The sequence below is a fragment of the Dreissena polymorpha genome, chromosome 1, assembly GCF_020536995.1.
Source record: "Dreissena polymorpha isolate Duluth1 chromosome 1, UMN_Dpol_1.0, whole genome shotgun sequence".
Lineage (NCBI taxonomy): Eukaryota > Metazoa > Mollusca > Bivalvia > Myida > Dreissenidae > Dreissena > Dreissena polymorpha.
The window spans coordinates 209,454,553-209,479,174 of record NC_068355.1 but is presented as its reverse complement, the minus strand read 5'-3'; the positions used below and the strand labels follow the sequence as shown (position 1 = coordinate 209,479,174).

At 33.9% G+C, this 24,622-nt stretch overlaps 1 protein-coding gene and 1 long non-coding RNA gene across 8 annotated transcripts in view; one reads left to right on the top strand and one right to left on the bottom strand.

The window, feature by feature from the left end:
* Nucleotides 1-1,291: 1,291 nt before the first annotated feature.
* On the top strand, nucleotides 1,292-2,617 carry LOC127864824 (putative nuclease HARBI1). The gene is made up of 4 exons (XM_052404718.1): nucleotides 1,292-1,346; nucleotides 1,444-1,560; nucleotides 1,650-1,746; nucleotides 2,327-2,617. Exons 1-4 carry the CDS (start codon nucleotides 1,307-1,309, stop codon nucleotides 2,610-2,612), a joined length of 540 nt encoding a protein of 179 aa, XP_052260678.1. The 5' UTR covers nucleotides 1,292-1,306; the 3' UTR covers nucleotides 2,613-2,617.
* A 5,672-nt stretch (nucleotides 2,618-8,289) lies between these two features.
* LOC127864825 (uncharacterized) overlaps nucleotides 8,290-24,622 on the bottom strand; it is a 38,037-nt gene continuing 21,704 nt past the window's right edge. For 2 of the 7 annotated variants that reach the window (XR_008042299.1, XR_008042295.1), the window contains exons 5-6: nucleotides 10,141-10,230; nucleotides 8,290-9,416 (exon numbers count right to left, since the gene is read on the bottom strand). This is a non-coding gene — a long non-coding RNA (uncharacterized LOC127864825). Of the gene's footprint in view, nucleotides 9,417-10,140; nucleotides 10,231-11,493; nucleotides 11,584-11,966; nucleotides 12,086-24,622 lie in introns of all 7 variants that reach the window. The other 5 variants (XR_008042300.1, XR_008042301.1, XR_008042296.1 and 2 more) reach the window with 5 other exon arrangements.

Genomic DNA, 24,622 nt, shown 5'->3' with positions numbered 1-24,622 from the left:
TTTGCTCAACTTTTGAGATGAGTGTAAACGCCTTGCTCAAGTTGGTGATCACGAAACGTTTTTGAGTACTGAGTCAGACTCATCTTTGAGTTTGAGCAAAAATAATTGAGCAAGCGTTCTACCTGTCTCAAGTTATAAAGCAGTACTCAAACATGGCCGCTTTCGTTGAACGCATTAATCGTTTGAGAAGGCGTCAGCCGATTGAACGCGTTTTTGCTGACCGAAGCAACCCGCTAGAAGTCTTATCGGCCGAAGAGGTCAGAGAAAGGTACAGATTTCGTCCGGAAACGATTCATTTCATCGTGGGATTTGTATTCAATGACTTGGACACACCGACTCGTCGGTCATTGCCGGTGCCACCTTTGCTGTCAGTGTTGACAGCTCTCCAATTCTTCGCGACGGGCTGTCATCATCTACTGTTAACAGCTATACACGGCGTGTCAAGATGTTCCGTGGGGCGAGTGATCAATCGGGTGACGGATGCTCTATGTCGACATATGCATCAGTTCATATTTTTTCCTGCTTCTGAAAACGACGAAGCTAGAGTAAAACGACAGTTTTACAGCATCGCTGGTAATTTCCTTTATTAGATTCATATGTAAAAGAGTTGATTGGTTGCCAAGTAAACATTAAAAAGGAGACAACTTTCCATCTTTGTCTAAATCTCGTACAAAAAAGTTCATTTAGTGTCTTTATTTTCTAAGAAACATAATTGAACAACTGTTACCCAAAGTCGTGGACTGGAAAATACTAAAACTTATTTATAATTTAATCCTAAGTTTTCATTTTAACTAATTTCAGTAATTAGAATTATGTGTTTTAAGCTGGTTGTGTATAATGCACTATATGCTATATGTATTTGTTATTATGGCGCATACATGGGTATTTATGTTTTAATTATTGCGTGTATGTATTTGACGATGCGCTGTATATATGCTTTACTCATAAATATTTAAACCCATGCAAATAACTTAAAATCAAAACCCAACGAAGCAACTGTGTATAGTATTCACCCCTTAACCAATAGGTCCCGGCACACAATCTGTTATAAAGAAGGGATGCTGTATCGGAAGAAGAAATACACTTGCTGTTCTGTTCAGTATCTTCCATTTAACAATACAGTATACTTCAAAGATAACACACATATTCTTCTATCACATGTTCATGTACTTTTTACAATTGCCAATTACTGTAAACGACCTGCGATGTACCATTTATTTATTTATACAAATGTTTAGAGTTCCCCAACGTTCTTGGATGCGTGGACAGTACTCATGTCAAGATACGAGCGCCAAAACGGAACGAAATGGACTTCGTAAACATGAAGGGATATCACTCGATAAACATTCAGATAGATAATAATAAGTTCCAGGCAACTGCTTATATCAAACATATGTGAACAAATATATTTATACGAACAATGTCGTTATCAATACTTTTTTTTTCAGATGATATGTGACCCGCAGTTCCTAATCACTGACGTTGTGGCGAAGTGGCCAGGCAGTGTCCACGACAGCCGAATATTTAGAGAGAGTTCTATCTGCGCCGCGTTCGAGAATGGTAATTATATGTTGTTATAAAAATACGCTGATTATTGCACACACACTTTTTTTATAAAAACATTCTTACACACACTTTAATTTATTCAGGTCAGCTTGATGGGTTACTATTGGGAGATTCCGGCTATGCCTGTCGGAAATTTCTTTTGACTCCTTATCTGCATGCACAAACGCAATCACAGGAAAGGTAATTATTCTTGTATAATTATTAAAACGTTAATGAATTATTTTTATTCTACAACGAATGTAACATTGTTTTATTTCGCTATTATTTACCAATTATGAATATCATGTTTGTAATTCAAAAATGAAAATGTAAGTGTTCTGTAGTGCATGCTCCGCATTTATTTGGTTTCTCATTTTGTGTTTTTTTTTATATATTTTACTATGCTTTGCTTCTGCTTGAGTTTTATAACTGATTTGGTACATGTAGTCTTATTTTTTTATCTGAGTTGCTTTTGTTATATATTTATGTTTTATTCGCCTAGCTTAATATTATTTATTACCAATTGATTGATGTTTTGTGTACCGGTATGTTCTTTTGTTTTATAACCATGTAGGCTATGGTCATTTTAGCCAAGGAAATATACAATTTCAGAATAATTAAAGATACTCTACCTAGTTGCTTCCCTCGACAATCGTCTTGGTATTAACAAGATGTGTTTGTGAAACACAATGTCCCCCTATATGACGTTTGACCTTGAAGCTGTTCATTGCTTTTAATGTGCTACGTTAAATAAATCTTATTGTATCTTGATTCCGTTTAGGTACAATAGAGCACTGACTAAAACAAGAGTGCTGATTGAACAGACCTTCGGCGTTCTGATGCGTAGATTTGCCTGTCTCAGTTATGGTTTGAGGGTGGACGAGGTGAAGGCATGCCGCATCGCCATGGCGTGTGCTGTGTTACACAACATAGGCATAAAAAGACAGGATGTGTTTGCAAGAGGGACGCCGCCATCTGACGACCACCCAATGAATGTTACCGAGGCTAACAACCAGAACGGGGCACACTACAGAGATTACATCTGTGCGACCTACTTTCCAGAGTAGGATTATCAAAGGTACAATTATTCTTGTTACTATTTAGTTTTTCTTGTGAGTACAAAATTAGTTTTTGTCGTTTGTCAATAAATTATATTGATCTCTTTTCACAATAAAAAGATCCAATTATTTACATAAATGGAAAAACTTATACTACAAAATCAAAAACAACAACTTTAGTGATAATATTGAGTGTATTTATTAACTAGATAGCACTTTTTTTCCGTCAAAAATACAACATTAAATGCAGCCTTGTCTTACAACTGTTAAATATCATAAAAACAACATAAATGGAATTATATAAATATAATTAATCGTTAAATTCATCACATTTATTTATCATAACGATTTAAAATATTAACATTAAAAATAAGTCTTTATTTATATGTGTTTATGTTTAAATGTCTGTGGACAACTTATAAATAGATGTACATTTGTACAACCATTGTACTTAACCCATTTATGCCTAGCGTCTAGAAAAAAGGCCTTGGCAAACAGTGTAGACCCAGATGAGACACCGCATGATGCGGCGTCTCATCAGGGTCTTCGCTGTTTGCTTGAAGAAATTTCTGTAAGAAATATTCTAAATATAGAAATAAATATACTAGACATTCCTAATTATGCCCCCCTTCGAAGAAGAGGGGGTATATTGCTTTGCACATGTGGGTCGGTCTGTCGGTCAGTCGGTCCGTCCACCAGGTGGTTTCCAGATGATAACTCAAGAACGCTTGGGCCTAGGATCATGAAACTTCATAGGTACATTGATCATGACTCGCAGATGACCCCTATTGATTTTCAGGTCACTAGGTCAAAGGTCACGGTTACCCGAAATAGTAAAATGGTTTCCAGATGATAACTCAAGAACGCTTATGGCTAGTTTACCTAATAGATTGAGATTTAAATTTGAAAAGTTAAACAAAAAACCTTACAAAAGCCAACATACAGACATCTTGTTTTGTGTACCTTCAGATGCCTACATAAGACTGGTGGCTGAAACATAGAAAAAACAAGTCTTAAAAATGTGTGTCATTTTACATTGATAAAGACAAAACAAGTCTTAACAAGAGGGCCATGATGGCCCTGTATCGCTCCACTGTTTTTTCTTTGCAAAAAAACGTGCAATGCGCATGGGTTGAAATGTACTCAAGCATGTGACTTTCTCTTTCTATCCCTCGTCCCACTGGGGGTTTAAAGTTGGAAGGGTGAGCATTTTTATATATGGAAAAAGTTACTACCGTGTAAACTAAACAGACTTAAAAGCCCGGGAATTGTTGCACAGGTCCTTTGCTTATAACGTAGGTACATTTATCTCTCCAAAAGATATTGACGTTCTTTCTATGTCACATATTTTTAGATGCTGAAGATCAAATCTACGCATTTGATTTGAAACAGATTCACAAGACCCATAGGAATCAAAATGCCTTAACCCTTTACCAAACGACACATTTTGGACTTTCCCAATTTGAAAGAGGTTGCAGACGTCAATTAAATGAAAATGGAATATGAAGGAAATGATCAGGTAAGGTAGAAATCATTGTGATAGAAGGAGAAATTGCTCATCAACCCACACATCCCTAAGACCAAAAGGCCTGAGAATATTATGATAATCTAAAGATTATTTCTTTATATTTATAAATGTATTTAATTAAGTAATACATTTGACTTCTAAGATCAATTCATAACTTATATAAAGAAAATTATAAAATGGTCAGAAATATATATGGATTGTTGAGCAATTTACAATCATATCCAATATTCATGAGTCACGATTCACAAATGGAACAATGAATCATTTGTTATTAAAAAGCAGCATATACGATAGTTAAGAACATTGCACTTCATTAATTTCAAAACCTTCTCTTGGATACAAAGTTTGAGTTTACAATGCAGAATCATATATTGACTTTTCTTGAAATAATTATGTTCATGGAAGTTGTGTTTTTAAAATCAATGATATATTATTTAACTGGTTTAAACACTACAAAAACGACATGAAATTAACATGTCATCCAAAATATTTTCATCCGGATATATGGTCACTTTTGACATATTTAAATAAAACCCGACTTTTTTCAGTTTGTAAGAAAAACATTCATAACACATGTTCTTACTTCAATGCCTTTGTAAGCAGTCACCATCTGACCTAAAATGGCACTAAATGACAGGGTTTTATCTCATGTTTTCAAGATGTTGATGTTGTTGGTCACAGCCAAACGGCCGCAGTAATCTCCACTGGTAAACGTCATATGTTCAGTTTTGTGAGCCCCGGGGCCGGGTCAAATTTGAGCCCAGGGGAATAATTTGAACAAATTTGGTAGAGGACTATTAGACATCACTACATACCAAATTTAGTAGCCATAGGCTCTATAATTAAGAACAAGAAGATTTTTAAAGTTTGCACACAATAAGCCTTATTTAAGCATATGTTAATTTTTGTGACCCCTGGGGCAAGGTCAAATTTGTTCCCATGGGCATAATTTGAACAAACTAAGTAGATAACTATTATATGTCACTACCTACCGAATTTGGTAGAAATAGTCCCAATGGTTATGGACAAGAAGATTTTTATAGTTTGCACAAAATGGGCCCAATATAAGCATATGTTCAATTTTGTGACCCCTGGGGAACGGTCAAATTTGATCCCAGGGGCTTAATTTGAACAAACTTGGTAGAGGACTATAAGATGTCATTACATACCAAATTTGGTAGCCCTATGCCATACGGTTATGGACAAGAAGATTTTTAAAGTTTGCACAAAATAGGCCTTATATAAGCAAATTTTCGATTTTTTGACCCCCCAGGGCAGGCTCAAATTTGACCCCAGGGGCATAATTTGAACAAACTTGGTAGAGGACTATTAGATGTCACTACATACCAAATTTGGTAGCCCTACGTCCAATGGTTATGGACGTAAAGATTTTTAAAGTTTTCACAAAATAGGCCTTATAAAAGCAAATTTTCAGTTTTTTGACCCCCTGAGGCAGGGCCAAATTTGACCCCAGGGGCATAATTTGAACAAACTTTGTAGAGGACTATAAGATGTCACTACATACCAAATTTGGTAGCCCTTGGCCCAATGGTTATGGACAATTAGATTTTTTAAGTTTTCACAAAATAGGCCTTATATAAGCAAATGTTCAATTTTTTGACCCCCCGCTGCAGGATCAAATTTGACCCCAGGGGCATAATTTGAACAAACTTGGTAGAGGGCTATAAGAAGTCACTACATACCAAATTTGGTAGCCCTAGGCCCAATGTTTATGGACAAGAAGATTTTTAAAGTTTGCACAAAATAGGCCTTATATAAGCAAATTTTCAATTGTTTGACCTCCCGGGGAAGGGGTCAAATTTAACCCCAGGGGCATAATTTGAACAAACTTGGTAGAGGACTATTAGATGTCACTACATACTAAATTTGGTAGCCCTAGGCCCAATGGTTATGGACAAGAAGATTTTTAAAGTTTGCACAAAATAGGCCTTATATAAGCAAATTTTCAATTTTTTAACCCCCCGGGGCAGGGTCAAATTTGACCCCAGGGGCATAATTTGAACAAACTTGGTAGGGGACTATAAGATGTCACTACATACTAAATTTTGGTAGCCCTAGGCCCAATGGTTATGGACAAGAAGATTTTTAAAGTTTGCACAAAATAGGCCTTATATAAGCAAATTTTCAAATTTTTAACCCCCAGGGGCAGGGTCAAATTTGACCCCAGGGGCATAATTTGAACAAACTTGGTAGAGGACTATAAGATGTCACTACATACTAAATTTGGTAGCCCTACGCCCAATGGTTATGGACAAGAAGATTTTTAAAGTTTGCACAAAATAGGCCTTATATAAGCAAATTTTCAATTTTTTGACCCCCCGGGGCAGGGTCAAATTTGACCCCAGGGGCATAATTTGAACAAACTTGGTAGAGGACTATTAGATGTCACTACATAGCAAATTTGGTAGCCCTAGGCCCAATGGTTATGGACAAGAAGATTTTTAAAGTTTGCACAAAATAGGCCTTATATAAGCAAATTTTCAATTTTTTGACCCCCCGGGGCAGGGTCAAATTTGACCCCAGGGGCATAATTTGAACAAACTTGGTAGGGGACTATAAGATGTCACTACATACTAAATTTGGTAGCCCTAGGCCCAATGGTTATGGACAAGAAGATTTTTAAAGTTTGCACAAAATAGGCCTTATATAAGCAAATTTTCAATTTTTTGACCCTCTGGGGCAGTGTCAAATTTGACCCCAGGGGCATAATTTGAACAAATTTGAAAGAGGTTCACCACATGAACATTCCTGAGAAATTTCATCACAATTGGACCAGTAGTTTAGGAGAAGAAGATGTTTAAAGAAAAAGTTAACGCAAGCATGCACGGACGCACGCATGGACGCACACACGACGGACACAGGACCATGACATAAGCCCCGCTGGCCTTTGGCCAGTGGAGCTAAAAATGTCTGTCCATTTACATCTGATAAAGACAAAACAAGTCTATAAAATGTGTGTACATTTACATCTGATAAAGACATAACAAGTCTTAAAAATGTGTGTTCATTTACACCTGATAAAGACAAAACAAGTCTTAAAAATGTGTGTACATTTACACCTGATAAAGACAAAACAAGTCTTTAAAATGTGTGTTCATTTAAAGTGCTGTGCCTCCGAACACAAGTGACACACGGATTTTTAAACTTTAAATGGGAGGAGAAGCTGATATTAGCCGAACCTAGCGACAATGAGTCGGGTGGCGTCCGATGATACCCCTGCCACAGAGCAGCTAATATGAGTTATATCTCGGGGGACTAGGTGCCTGAGCTACTTTCAGCGATACAGGGATATTGAATCACTAACATATTTTAAAAAAGGTACGGGAAAACAAATTAAATTATTGACCAAATAATTTCAATATGAACATAAGAGTGAATATCAATATACACATTAGAGTGAACAACCCATGTACATTGCACAGGCTAATATTGGACGACACTTGAAGCATTTGCATTTAACCCCTTTTTCTCAAAGCGCGTCTCATTTATAATTGATCACATTCTTCCATTAATGCAGGTGCATTAAACCCCCTTTTCACAGAGCGAGGTTGAAATGTAATTTTTATGCCCCCGGTAGGGTGGCATATAGCAGTTGAACTGTCCGTCAGTCTGTGCGTCTGTCCGAAAACTTTAACATTGGCCATAACTTTTGCAATATTAAAGATAGCAACTTGGTATTTGCATGCATGTGTATCTTTTTGGAAATAAATTGATCCATTTTAGAAGGATGGGAGAAGTCCACAAGGCATAAATGGGTTAAGATAATCTATTCAGCTATACATACCACTGTATAATACAAAAATCACCATCAACACCCATGAATAAAACCATAAACACGAGAACACTATTACAAACGAGTAAAGTAATCCAAATGGAATGTGAATAGATATTAGTGATGTTTTTTTTGAATAAGTTATCATTATTAACAACAACAAATTATGATCATATATCAATCACGTGTTACTTTGAATGTATTATACAACACAGCTAATTTACAAACTTTACCCTTCACCTAACAATTTAAAAATAAACAAATCAACAATTTAAATAACAAATCCATTTTTATGCCCCCCTTCGAAGAAAAGGGGGTATATTGTTTTGCACATGTCAGTCCGTCCACCACCCGCTGATGTAAAACATACACATAGAAAATTTAAACAAATGATTCAAGAAATCCAAATTGGAATCAAAATCATATATTTGAATTGACGTTTTTTTTTGTTTTATTTTAATCAGTAATTAAACAAATGAGCATTTATAAAACAAACTTTTTTTTAAGTTACAATAAACTTAACAATACAGCTAACTTTAACACTTAACTCATAAATTAACAATCTAAATAAACAATCCAATGTTGTTGTTTTTTTATGTACACGAAATTAGCAATACTTAATAATGCTTGATTGCGTATTTAAGTATTCAGCGATCAACAAATATGGTTGATTGTTTGATTGGTCATTGTCGTCTTGGGTACTACTTAAATGAAACAAGGGTACTCTGTAAGTATATTTAAATGTACCCCAGGTACTAAAAATATACTACAAAATACTTGGCCAATTAAAACTACTCGGTTTTTATTCCCACCCTTAATCAAGTGTCAAAAAAAGCGCTAAGCAATACGAAACAAAATTCTCTTTGAACAAAACCTGCCTGAACATGCTGTTTTGAGTATGAGTTTCGATAATATAGAGACAATTTCAAAAAAATATTGACATAGATATGAACATTATTAATTTGAAGAAAAAGAAGCCGATAAGGAGCAATTTAGCCTTAGAATTCCCCGATAGGTTTAATTAATTTTCCATACCTGGGGTACATTTAAATATACCCGGGGCACAATTTCGAATTAAGTATTACCCGAGCCAACAATGACCAATCGTGCCTTAATAATGTTTTAATATAAATAAATCTTTTAAAATCTTGAAGAAAATATTTTGTTGGAAATTGTTCTGCTTGAACAGATGATTGCTCATGACAATGAATTGCATCTGATGAATTATTCATAACTTAAAAATCTTAATTATGCACAATATCTATTTTATTGCGTCTTACAGAATTACTGTTGTGATGTTATATGTTTTATCTATATATTCATTAAAGTTCAAAATGAATCAAGTGATCTTTTGAAATCATATCTTTTCGCAGCTCGTGCAATTCTTTGTCATGAGCAATTTTTTGCTCTAGCAGAACAATTTCCAGCAAAAGACGTTTTTTTTCCAGACTGTAGAGGTCTTCCTCCACAGCTTCCCTTGCTCTCTTTGATACTGAAATGTAATTAATGCATTAAAAATCATTAGTAATTAAAGTGAATTCCTATGTTTTTTTGTTTAAAACATTAACCATTCAATTGAGTATACATAAAGCATAGTTTGTATTGCTAAAGAATCATAAAATTATGTTGGTGTGTATCTAGTGAGCTAGACCATTCTGAAAAAAAAGCAAGCTGAGTCATGAATATTGGACCAAACAAGAGATGTGTTTGTAAGAAACACAATGCTCCCTTCTGCGCTGATTTGATTTTTTTTTACCTTTGACCTAGTGACATAGTTTTTGAGCTCATAAGACTCAGTTTTAATTATTGCCAAGATTTCATTGGGTCAAATGTTCTGACCAAGTTTCATAAAGATTGGATAATAAATGTGAATTCTATAGTGTTTTTTTCGAACTTATCCCAGATATCATTAGCTCAAATATTCTGACAAAGTTTCATGAGCATTGGACGAAAAATGTGACTTTAAGGGTGTTAACAAGGTTTTACTATAGCCATATAAGGAAAACTGCTCGCCCCCTAAATGTGACTTATAGTGTGTAAAGAAGGTACATGTTAACGACGGACTACGCTGTACGGACAAAAGGCGATCACAATAGCTCACAATGAGCACATTGTGCTCAGTGGAGCTAAAAACTAAACAAACGCACAATATATCATTATATTACTTATGAGGTACATTAAATTTAAGAAAATTAGATAAAAAATATCTAATTTACTTTTGTTCTTTTCCTTCATTTTAGAGCACACATCAGCAGATAATGGTGCTGCCTTTGACTGCACAACAGAAGATGTCGATATCGGGGGAGCTGAATAACAATTTCGTTGTTGTGTTATTTCAAATTTTGAATGCTAAAATTAATATGTATACTTTGTAAGTACTGGTACTATTGGTTCTTCTAACCATACCCAGGAAACTTGATTATGTTCTCGTTATACTCATGTATTTCTGTGTCAAGTACTGGTTCTACCCAGGAACATGACTTTATTATGTTGTAAATATGTTGTTAAATTAATATGTATACTTTGTAAGTACTGGTTCTATTGGTTCTTCTAACCGTACCCAGGAAACTTGATTATGTTCTTGTTGTACTCATGTATTTCTGTGTAAAGTACTGGTTCTACCCAGGAACATGACTTAATTATGTTGTAAATATGTTGTTAAATTAGTATGTATACTTTGTAAGTACTGGTACTGTTGCTTTTACTAACCCTACTCAGGAAAATTACTTAATTTATTGTTATATTCAATTAATATACATTCATAATAAGTACTGGTTCTACCCAGGTTTTTTTGTCTGAAACCATTAAAATTATTACACACATCAGTGTAATAATATTACAGACACCCACTTGTTGTTATCAATTTTGCCTTTAGCTAAGCGAAAAAACATTTCAAACTTTTAAGTTTTTATTTTATTCATTGAATACCTAATACAGGCCTTACAGCATGATTCAAAATGGAACTTTTCATCTCGACTGAAATGAAAAATTATATAATTGGTGATTATGTTTTTTTGCTACTTCTGCATGGTAAATTTGGGATAAAATTTGATAAAATTTGGTAGAGGACTATTAGATGTCACTAAATACCAAATTTGATAGCCCTAGGCCGGAGGGTTATGGTCAAAAAGATTTTTAAAATTTTCACAAAAAGGCCTTATATAAGCATACGTTCAATTTTGTGACCCCCGGGGCAGGGTCAAACTTGACCCCAGGGTCATAATTTGAACAAACTTGGTAGAGGACTATAAGATGCCACTACATACCAAAGTCGGTAGCCCTAGGCCCAATGGTTATGGACCAGAGATTTTGAAAGTTTTCACAAAATAGGCCTAATATAAGAAATTTGTCAATTTTGTGACCCCCAGGGCAGGGTCAAATTTGATCCCTGGGGTATAATTTTAATAAATTTTAAAAAGGTAGTTTAGGAGAAGAAGATGTTTAAAGGAAAAGTTAACGCACGCACGGAAGCACGCACGACAGACACAGGACAATGACATAAGCCCCGCTGGCCTTTGGCCAGTGGACCTAAAAATTGCAAAATCTAATCAATTTGTTTTCATTTGTACCTTCATATTCACCCACTGGAGTGCCATGAGAACTTTGAGTGTCTTCATGCAATGAAGCCACTGCTTTTGGCACCAATGATGATGAATCTGCTTCAATATAAATAAAATTAAATAAACAAATATTCAATCCCATCAACAAATGTATATAATGTAAGTAGGAATACATATATTATTGTTTATAGCAATTGCCATCTTAATGTGTGTATGTATTTATCTCCTCATTATTCAATCATCAACCAAAACTCACATTATTTCATATAATGTTTTACAGATGTTTTCAGCAATTTGTATGTGTTTAATTTTGAATGAAATCCATAGACATGGGGAAATTATATTACAAGAATAACCTGTATTGATTCCTAATAAATTATAATAAATATTATCTTCAAAACACCCAATCATTAATAAGGGTGCACTAACATCTGGTCCTCCAGAAAGAACAAACCGAACATAACAATGATATGTGGTTATACCTGAGGTTTCAATTCCTCCAATTATTCCATCCAATTGTGGTCTGTCAATTCCTCAGACGGTTTGAATGGTTTTGCTGGCCCACCACCAGTTTTCTGACTGTTTTTAAATTTGTCCCATACTGAAACCGGATTGAACAATGATTGATGGCTCTATATTACAAGACAAAAGCATTTCATGTTCATTATTAAAAAAAGGATTAAAAAAAGTTCTAACCAATTTCATTTACCGGTAACAATCTTTAGAGACAAAACAATTTTGTGAAATTAAATTTATAAACAAAGGGCGTCTGTGGATAAATAATCAGTTTAATAATAATTATTTATTTAGAAAATAAATCACATTTAGCTCATAATAATAAATAATGCATTTACAGTTTTTTTTCAATAATCATTTGGCAGGTTTATAAATTATCTCCCTTTGAAAGCTTAGTACTTCCCTTGGATTGTATTTTTTGACTTTTGACCTTGAAGGATAACATTGACCTTTCACTTCTCAAAATATGCAGCTTTATGAGATACACATGCACGCCAAATATCAAGTTGCTATCTTCAATATTGCAAAAGTTATGTGCAACGTTAAAGTTTTCGGACAGACTGATTGACTGACTGACGGACAGTTCAACTGCTATATGCCACCCATACCGGGGGCATAAAAATGTGCCTGGTCAGCAATGATATTATTTAATTATATACTTTTTTTCGTATAATAAAGTAACAGATACACATTACACAACATGTACATGGTTTTAGGCTCGTTACTCTTAAGCAGAGCCACCAAGATACATATATACATATATTAATGTAAATATATGGTTATGCTATCAAAGAACAAAAAAACATCAAAGTTCTGAATAGTAAATAGCGTTTAATGTGCTTTATGCATTTACCAATAAATGTGCTTGTTGAAAATGCTTATGGATAGTTATTTTGCAAGCCAACTAGCCTAAAACAGACTAGAGCTTTGGAAATAATTTTGTTGAAACCTGGTAAATTGTGTAAAAAAACTATTCACTATACAATTGTGTACCTCTTGTTTTTGTGTTTGCGAACATCTTCATAACTTCTTCGACCGTCCGGTCCCCTTGAAGCTTACCTGTGCTAAAAATTGAAGCAAGTGAATTATGTTAGTTACCAATTAAATTTGGTAGAACAAGAGCTGTCACCATTATAGGATGACATATGCCCCCTATAAATGCTTTGAAGTTATGAGCATTTTTCGAAAAGTAAATGCAGATTTCGAAACCTAAACGTGGACCCTTAATTAAACGTCAAGGTCACCGGGGTAAACAATTTTGTGGGTATGGAAAGGCCTTGTCCATATACACATGCACACCAAATATGAATGTTACTGATCTCTAATGTTTCAAAAATAAAAACAATGTTATTATTTAATGCTTTTTCAACTGTTAATTTCAAATAAGTTTTGATTGGAGGCAAAAAGGATGTCATGCCGGGCAGGTATAAAACCCGGAAATATCCGGAAATCTTTATGGTAAAACCCGGAACCGATATAAATGGTTATAACTTCATTATTATTCGTCCGATATTAATTATAATGGTACCGTTGTAAAGAAGATCCTCTACAGATTCTAACCATATCAAAATATTTTATGGCAGGGTCGTAGTCGGCCTGTAAATTGCGGACAAAGTCGGCCTGTTTTAACGTTTTTTTTACACACGCAAATGCCGAGAAGAAAACCCGGAACCGATATAAATGGTTATAACTTCATTATTATTCGCCCGATATTAATTATAATGGTACCGTTGTAAAGAAGATCCTCTACAGATTCTAACCATATCAAAATATTTTATGGCAGGGTCGTAGTCGGCCTGTAAATTGCGGACAAAGTCGGCCTGTTTTAACGTTTTTTTACACACGCAAATGCCGAGAAGAAAACCCGGAACCGATATAAATGGTTATAACTTCATTATTATTCGCCCGATATTAATTATAATGGTACCGTTGTAAAGAAGATCCTCTACAGATTCTAACCATATCAAAATATTTTATGGCAGGGTCGTAGTCGGCCTGTAAATCGCGGACACAGTCGGCCTGTTTTAACGGTTTTTTTTACACACGCAAATGCCGAGAAGAAAACCCGGAACCGATATAAATGGTTATAACTTCATTATTATTCGTCCGATATTAATTATAATGGTACCGTTGTAAAGAAGATCCTCTACAGATTCTTACCATATCAAAATATTTTATGGCAGGGTCGTAGTCGGCCTGTAATCGCGGACAAAGTCGGCCTGTTTTAACGGGTTTTTTTACACACGCAAATGCCGTAAAGAAAACCCGGAACCGATATAAATGGTTATAACTTCATTATTATCCGTCCGATATTAATTATAATGGTACCGTTGTAAAGAAGATCCTCTACAAATTCTAACCATATCAAAATATTTTATGGCAGGGTCGTAGTCGGCCTGTAAATCGCGGACAAAGTCGGTCTGTTTTAACGGGTTTTTTTACACACGCAAATGCCGTAAAGAAAACCCGGAACCGATATAAATGGTTATAAATGCATTATTATTCGTCCGATATTAATTATAATGGTACCGTTGTAAAGAAGATCCTCTACATTTTCTAACCATATGAAAATATTTTATGGCAGGATCGTAGTCGGCCTGTAAATCGCGGACAAAGTCGGCCTGTTTTAACGGTTTTTTTTACACACGCAAATGCCGTAAAGAAAACCAGGAACCGATATAAATGGTTATAAATGCATTATTATTCGTCCGATATTAATTGTAATGGTACCGTTGTAAAGAAGTTCCTCTACAGTTTCTAATAATATATAAAATAGTTTATGGCAGGGTCAGAGTCGGCCTGTAAATCGCGGACAAAGTCGGCCTGTTTTAACGGGGTTTTTTTACACACGCAAATGCCGTAAAGAAAACCCTGAAAAGGAAAAAGGGAATTATAAAAACATTATTATTAATTCGATATTTATTATAATGGTATCGTTGCAAAGAAGAACCTCCACAGTTTCTAACCATGTTAAAATATTTTATGGCAGGGTCAGTGCCAACCTGTAAATCGCGGTCAAAATTGACCGAAAAATACCGTTTTGTTTTTGTACACAAAACAATGTCTTGAGGAAAACACGTAAAAGCTAAAAGGGGCTAAAAAAGCATCCTTTTTCTAACCGACCATACATTTTTGGTACCGTTGTTATGGTTTTCTTCCACTGTTTCTAAATATGTAAAAAAAATTGTGAGAAAGCATAATATGAAATAAGGCGATGCATCAAAGCGAGCTCAATTAATCTGTAATAGAAGAAACCACGGACTCTAGATGACAATATACAATATACGCACCGTGAAGAAACTAACTCACAACTTATATACAGATAATATTTGAATTAAATCATTAAAGGCACTTCTAGCAGAAGAACCTGGAGTTCGTAAAGACTTTTATTAAAAAGTAAGGAAATGAACTTTCAATTATTACTTTAATCAGCAATTCAACAACAAACGGGCCATATTAAAGGGTTTCATGTGACCTAATGAACTGAACTGTTAGCCCAAAAACCCCGCCCAAAACAGATTGTCATACTATTCGTTGCCATCCTTGCAACCACAATTTACCTACGAAGGTCAGATCGGGATTCGAACCCGAAACCACCCATTAGCCATCTAAATAAGATATGATTCCGGCCTGGGTTGCTCTACCAATTAAGCTATTCTGACCTTTTGAAAAATATATGGGTAAACTGCAATTCTGTTGAATAGCATGATTAACTTGCTTAGAAAAACGTTTCCAAAGAATTACATGTACATTTCATTGAAATTGTTTTATGATTTAGAACGATATATTGGCAGTTTAAAAGGTCACACGAGGCAATGTTTGAAAAGCCCACAAAAGCTTCCGTTTGTAAAATGGTGATAATTTGCCGACCGTGTAGTTCATATAAACCCTTATTTTGCACAAATCGGGAAGAAACATTTATGGATCGAAAACCAACTGCAGATAAGAGCAACATAACAGTCCTTGTAACTAAGTAACTTTTTTGTTTTAAAATCGCACAAAAGCTGCTGTTTGTAAAATAGATAAAATCACCTTATGTCGGCACACATCTGAAGTATATATGGTTCGAATACCAACTGCGGATAAGAGCAACTAAACAGTCCGGGGCAATTGCACTTTACCGGTACGCACTATAACCCAAGCCCTTATAATTAGTGTTAAGTTGCGCAAATTTCGGAATCCATGATGGCAGCGTACCGGTAAAGTGCAATATAGCCAACATAAATAAGGAGTTAAAGCGGGACTGCACGATTTGTGTCAAATATGTTAATCAGCAATTAAACAACAAACAGGCCATATTAAACGGTTTCATGTGACTAGACGAACTGATGAACTGAACGGTTAGCCCAAAACCCCGCCGAAAACAAATTGTCACACTATCCGTTTCCAGCCTTGCAACCACAAGTTTACCTACGAAGTTCAAATCGGGATTCGAACCCGAACCCACCCATGAGCCATCTAATGATAACGGCCTGGGTTGCTCTACCAATTAAGCTATCTGACCTTTTGAAAAATATGTAGGTAAACTGCAATTCTGTATAATAGCATGAATGACTTGCTCAGCAAAAGTTTACAGTTATTCGCACATCCCTGCTCATAGCAAAACACAATTGACTAACATAAAATCTTTTTCCGTAAATGTATAAATCTTTAATCGAAACATCTTCATTCATTTTCATAAGAAAATGTTTTATTAATTTTGCATTGCCTTGTGGCTTTACATTTAAATTAGGAGATTTGTGACGTATATCGTGTGTGGTCATTTCAGTGACGAAAAAAACTAGTTTAACCTCAAAATATTTAACATACAGTCCACACAGGCTAAACAGGGTCGACACTCTTCGCTGTTATGACATTTTTCGTTTAAATGAAGTCTCTTCTTAGCAAAAATACTATTAAGGCGGAAAGTGTCGTCCCTCATAAGCCTGTGCGAACTGCACAGGCTAATCTGGGACGACACTGTACGCACATGCATTATGCCCAGTTTCCTCAGAATACGACACATAGTTTAAACGCATTTTCGATAGAATTAGCGACGACATATGAACGTGGTTTGTTTTTAACAGTTAATTATTTATTCAAAGCATCATCAAATGCAAAACGTATTTAGGATTGTTTGTTTGTCATGCATTATTGTAAACTTCGATAAGATTAAAAAAAGAGCATACATGTGTATGTGGTTAAAAACAATTAAGATAAATTGAAAGAGAGCATAATGTGGATGTGCATTTCGTTTGACTCTCTGGATTTTAATGACAAGTCGGACGTGGCATTTTAGTTAACAGTAAAATATTTGTTAAAAATTCGAACGAGCCCAAAACGCATTTTGGATCTTGTGTTTGTCATGCATACTAGAAAACTTCCATAGGCATAAAATAACTCGCTTCTACGTGATCGCGGGTTTGTAAAAAAATGGTCAGAACGGTTAGCGTTCGAAACAAACGTTATCAATAATGGTGTGGTTTAAATTAAATTTCGAAAAAGTGACGGCAGTACAAAAATGGTTGTGCATATCATTGTAAATATACCTTTAGACTTTTTTTCATTGTATATTCGGAGTCCAATGCAATCAATGACGATTTGTCCAGTATACTTATTGAATTATCTGTCTATTTGTAAATCCAGTATGAAATATATCAAACCCATTTTGATACTTAAAATACTTTCAAATATATATGCATTTAAATACAAGCAAAGTTCGGATTTCAATACACATATCTATACTTAGATTCTCAAAACCATACCCATATCAGTAATTTTAGTCGAAAAACTCACCCCGTATTTTCGGCACATCCCTATATACCCGTATATAGGAAGTTATCCCCCCCCCCTTTTTCCGGGGCTGGATGTCGAAGGCATAAATTTAGTTGAAAATCCTAACAAGTATTATTAAAGTACGGAATCCGGATAGTGCTATTAATAATCTCGTCCTACTTTATATACGATTGTGATAAAACAAGTAATATCAAGAAACATGATAATTATAATGACGATTCTATAGTGTGCGGTCATTTATTTTTCAATTACAAATGTTTCACTATGAGTTGTGTATTAGGCGGCAGCGAATTTACTGTGTATCTCATTTCTGGAGAAAATCCTATAATGAATTCACTGATAAGGATCTTGTTTATTCATTTTGGATACTATGTATTCATGGCTCAATTCTCACTATTACAGGTATGGCACACCGTACTGTGTACGAATAAACAATGCATATTAAAAACTTCAAAAACAGAAACACAGTTGAAAGCGAGTTGATACGGATTTAACTGTATTATTCAGTATAATACTTACAAATATACACAATCAATTTTTGCAAAAGATGTTATTGAAATTCCGTAGTATGGTTCTGATATTCTAGATGTGGTCAGAAGATATGACCAAACATTTACAAGGGTGTTTTAATGATATAATAGAATAACACTAACACATACAAGCGTGTTTTTATTTACATTGCCTCGATCAAAATGCTCAACCTTATTCAACATATGAATATTTTTTTTTCTTAACCAAGGAAATATACATGCTTTATAAAATGAACACTTTTTCATATACGGAATACTGTATAAATACTGTGTTTGACGGTAATAGCCGTTTTACTGAGACAGTGAATTGTTATCATGAATAACAATTTACACATAAGTATTAACCTTTGTATGGGGGAATTAGGTATTCAGATTCAGGAACAATTGGGGTTAATAGAATCAGATATTCCAATGGCCATAACTTTCTAAATAATAGACAGTATATAACTTTCCGCAATTACGCACAACTGCATGTCGCCCTGAATAATGTCCATGAGTTGAAAGAAAATCAATTGAAATTGCAAGGAGATGCGTTCACACAAAATTATTCTTATACTAAGTATATTGAAGATATAATCATATGGTCATTATTTCAGTTTAATGGCATGCGATGTTTAAATTTCCGAATAAATGAAGTGTAAAAAAAATGAAATTATTGAATACTAACTATTTACTACATTTAATCTTTAAAAAATCACAATTTGGAAAACTCACGTTTTTTCGCAAATATTGCAAGTTCGCGACTCATTTTCACAATTCTGAAGAATTCGCGACTTCAGAAATTTCACAAATTAGGCATGTTTCTTCAATGGCCATTATATACTTTCTTTAGCGCGTTACATGACTTAACGAGTGTTGGTTTCTATTCAAATCTGCTAAATAATGCGCTCTTAATTAGAATCGCATAAACGGTTTTGGTGGCATTGTTGATGACGTAAATTACTTAGATTATAAGACTTATACTACTATATGCTGATTGAGCAAATACGACGTAAACAGATCATAATTTCAACAAAGTCATAATCTTGATGCAATTTATATTTTTATGAACGTGTTTACTCGAGCATTAATTTGTACCCGCGCTTTCGGTAAATCTAGTAACCGTTTATAGATATATAAATATATTTACGTAAAACAATGACACTGCGATAAGATGCACTAACGCGCATAATATAAAATGGTTTAAGAAATCAAGTATATTATGACCAGGTCGGAAATTAACTCATTAGCAATGGTTACCCACGCTTGATTTATAACTAACAGACCCTAAAAACAACGACAATATTTACATAGCTTACAATTAAAGACTATATCAGTTATAAATTATGTCAACCCTCCTTAACATCAACATACAACGGACAGTGAACGAGTACATGTATTTCATCCTCGATCTTATCTGTACAATGAAAACAAGTTCTGTTACATAGCTCATTATTTTCATTCCGGCCGGTCTCTAGCCTGACTACTGAACATACTAATATTCGCGAATAAACCTGAGTTCACAGAAATGAATGCTATTTGCATTATTATTTCATGTTTCAAAATCAGTGTGCACTTAATCAACTAGATCTAATAATTAGCACTTACTCATTCGTACAATAACAAAAAATCTGTATAAATTAAGACTCGTTTCATGAAGACTGAAATCAAAATCATGATGAGAGCTCAAATATACGAATTTGAGTTTTTTAGTGAATTTTACTTTAAACGAGAACATTGCACTATGAATGCATACTAATTCGTTGATTTTGGACCAATTCGTACAAGTTTTTACCCGCAGCCTTGGAGCGTTCAAGTCTCTCTCTCTCTCTCTCTCTGGTGTTAAATGCAATATACGTTTACAATCTCATATTTTTGTGCAGTTATTTCAGCTTGTGGTCTTGTTTACAGTAGACGTTTAAAACGATTTTACTACTAGCGAAAGGCAAGTCAGTCTTTCGTTGATTTTTTTGTTCTAAAAAGTGCTTTCTGCAATGCGTGCTTATACTTTTGTAAGATACGCTAAAAAGAAGTACAATTCCTTTTACCAAAATATGAATCATTTTCTGCACACGTGAAATGCAAATTATTTCATTGCGAATGAGATGCTAATAGACTGATGTAATGACAGCGATGAATTTAAAGAATCTGTTTGTCTTACATGTACACTAAACATGAAAGGAAGGTATCATTTATCTCGTTTATTTTATATATATTATTATGAAAAATTATTTCGTTAAAGGCATAGTCAAACGGAAAAACTTTTCATGGTTATTATAATATATCATTCCTTCACTAAAATGAATGATATATCTTTGGATAGTTGTCAATTTTGTGGTTTAAATTTGAAATGTCATAATATGTAACGTCTCTTACAGAGTATATTATATATACGATTTTGTAGTGACTGTCATGTTTTATACATAGCACACACAATGCACCCATATCCGATTTTTCGTCATTTAAAGTCAAAAGTTTCAATTGGTTGCATCAAAATATCACTCACTACAAGTTGGTTTTTAACTACTTCAAAAAATGAAAATGCCCCTTTAATTGACTATAGAGGATTTGACACCATTGAGTTAATGCTGTTAGTACAGATGACATAATAGTTTCAGATTTTAATTCGCACCGTTCGCTTAACTCAACGTTCAATGGCACGCGAACTTATTATTGTAACTAATGCAAGCTAAAAATAATATGTGAATATTTTCTAAAAAAACCACTATCCTGCGAAAATGGATCTTATTTAATTGTGGTTCCCTCTTATGTTGTCCGTCGACTTTAATAATAATGTGTCAGTAATAAAAGTATTGTACATATTCACATGCTTTGTAATAAATGAAAGATGCAAATGTGTCCAATTCATCTTTTTCAGTGCGCTTAATGAAGCTTCTTTAATATCCAACTTAATTAGCGCCGTCTTTATAAAGGCTATGTCTATTTTAAGAACAGATTACGGGGCGCCTAGATTACAGTGAAGTTTATACTAATGTGCAACAATGATGTGGGTCCACTCTCGTTGTTTATTTTAAATGTACATAACAATTTGGCAATAAATGACATCAGTTATTTTCAGTAAATCCAATTTGTTCATAACAGTAGCCAGGTGCCTGAGATAGAGCTGATAAATAGGGATAACCACAGCGGGTGGCTAATACACAGTGTAGACTTCCCCTGTTTTATTATTGGAATTGTTTTTTTATCTGATTGGCATTTATGAAGTGTATTAATTCGGGTCTGTTGGCGATCATTTTATGTGCAAAACTGTGTTTCTTACATACTTTCAATCGTTATGCTTTTAAACACAATTTCATGAAACCATTTAATTAAATACATTGGCGCGTTGGAACATGAATTATAAATCAAGCTGAGTGGTATCAGTTTTTAAATCGCATAACTCGCTTAAATCAACGTTCAATATCACGCACGCTTAACAAAATTATAAAAACATCACGTGATTCATTATATTAGTTTAAAAAAGTATGTACACATATGATATGTATTGTTATATTTTGTTTTTGTTTTTAATCAACATGAAAAAATAAAACATTGTCATATATATAGCGCTTTACCTTTGCAAAATTCTACATTACATAAAGAAGTATCGTATTTGTTAAAGTGAACATGCTTGACATATTTATAATGCATTATTACAAGTAATATAGTGCACACGGAATTTGACCTTTAACTTTATGCAATCTACATTTTTAAGCGTCGTATTGTAACAGTAGCAGACAACAGGCATCAGGTTAATAAGAATAACTGATGTATTTATAGAACGTGAATAAAATCACCAAGTAACATGTTTTGAAATTACAAATAATAGTATAACATTATTCATCTATCAATGGTCATTAAAAGCTATGTTTAAAAGCAAATAATATCAAAATGTTTGCCGAAATAAACAATTGTGCTGTGTTTGTGTCACGCTCTATTGGTATTTAAGTCGGTCCATACAATCACCGAAAAGCACCGAAAGGCACTCAATTTCTCTATCTATATATGCAATATATCGTTTCTAGCGTGTGTTAACGGGTTTAATTAGTTATTAATGGTTATATGAATGTATGTCTATACTACATTTTGCCCAAAATTGGATTAATATCGGCAATATACCGACCGAATAGCAATTCATGTGAAGACCGAAAAGCAATCAATTTCTTGTATATAAATGAAAAATTGCGTTTTTATTGTGTGTAACGGATTAAATGAGTTATAAATGGTTATATTTTATGCATACTTATACTACCTTTTGTTTATTATGATGTATTAATGCCCAAAATTGGATAAATATCGGCAATATACCGCCCGAAAAGCACTTCATGTGACGACCGAAAAGCACTCAATTTCTCGCTATATATATGAAAACTTGCGTTTCTATTGTGTGTAAACGGACTAAATTAGTTATAAATGGTTATATTTCATGCATATTTATACTACCTTGTGTTTATTATGATGTATTAATGCCCAAAATTGGATAAATGTCGGCAATATACCGACCGAAAAGCACTTCATGTGAAGACCGAAAAGCACTCGATTTCTCGCAATATATATGCAAAAATGCGTTTTTATTGTGTGTAAATGGACTAAATTAGATAAAAATGGTTATATTTCATGCATATTTATACTACCTTGTGTTTATTATGATGTATTAATGCCCCAAATTGGATAAATATCGGCAATATACCGACCGAAAAGCACTTCATGTGAAGACCGAAAAGCACTCCCGCGACAGCACAGAATCACCGAAAAGCACTCAATTTCTTCATATTTACATGAAAGTAAGCCATAAGTGCCGTTTATAATGGATTGAAAACATGTACGTATTAATTAAGTCATTAATCACTTCGTTAAATATTGATTTAAGTGTAAAGATCACGCACAATAGTATTTTTATTTGCAACCGAAAAGCACTATCGCGCCAGCATAGAATCACCGAAAAGCACTCAATTATTCTATATATACATGAAAGTAAACTATAAGGGCCGATTTTAATGGAGTGAAAAAATGTACATATTTATTTAGTCAAGAATGACTTAGTTAAATGTTGATTTAAGTATAAAAATAAAAAAGGCAGTTCTTCTGTTCATTTGCATCAAATTAAAGGTTAAAGACCGAATGTTTAAAAAAAACTGCTATTTTATGAATATATATCAAGCACGTACACTTAACCAAAAAATACGATATTTCTTTATTTAATGTAGAATTTTGAAAAAGTAAAGCGCTTTATACATAACAATGCTTCTTTCTGGTACTTCTTGAGTAAATAAACAACAATGTACAGCATATTATATTTGTACATACTTTATAAAAAGAACTATGCGCGTCCCATTGAACGTTGAGTTAAGCGAGAGTTGAGAATTAAATTACACATTCATTGTTTCATCATTTCTTTTTTAAATTGAAATGATAAAAAAATTAAGTCAGAAGACCAGCTTTTCTGCATTAAATGACCTTTAACAAAACGCCATCAGACCCGAATGAATACACGTCATTTATTCCAAGCAGGTAAATAACAAATACTATAATAAAACAGGGGAAGTCTACACTGTGTATAAGCAACCTGCTGTGGTTATCGTATCAGCTCAATACACAGGAACATGGTCATAATGGCTACTGTACTGGAAAAATTGGATTTACAGTCAAAATAACCTTTTTTTTTTAAGTCTACACTGTGTATTAGCAACTTGCTGTGGTGATCTTATCAGCTCAATACACAGGAACATGGCTACTGTACGGAAAAAAAATGGATTTACAGCCAAAATAACTGATTTCATTTATTGCTGAAGTGGTGTGTATTTAAATTAACAACGAGCATTGATCCACCTCACCGTTGCACATTATATTAAATTAATTAATTTAATGAACTAATTAAAGGCGGCGCTAATAAAGTGTGAAGGTGGAAATTAAGAAAAAAGATATATTTTCGCATGATACTGAATACACACGATACATGGATAAAATATAAATAAGACACATTTGAATCTTTCATTTCTCCAACAAAATAGCACGTAGTCACATATATAAGATAGCTTAAAGACCAGAAAACAATATAAGTTAGACACATTTGCATCTCACATATCTTAAAACAAACAAACATGTGAATCTAAAGCAATACATTTATTACTGACACTACCTATTCTATATGTCGGCGGACAGCATAAGTTCAAAGAAGGAACCACAATTAAATAAGATCCATTTTCGAATGATAATGATTGTATAGCAAGAAGTCATATATTAATTCTAGCTAAACTTGCATTAGTTAAAATAATTGTGTTCATTAAGTTCACATCAATCTGTTCTGTAAAAAGAGATAGAACAGATTAAAGACGGCG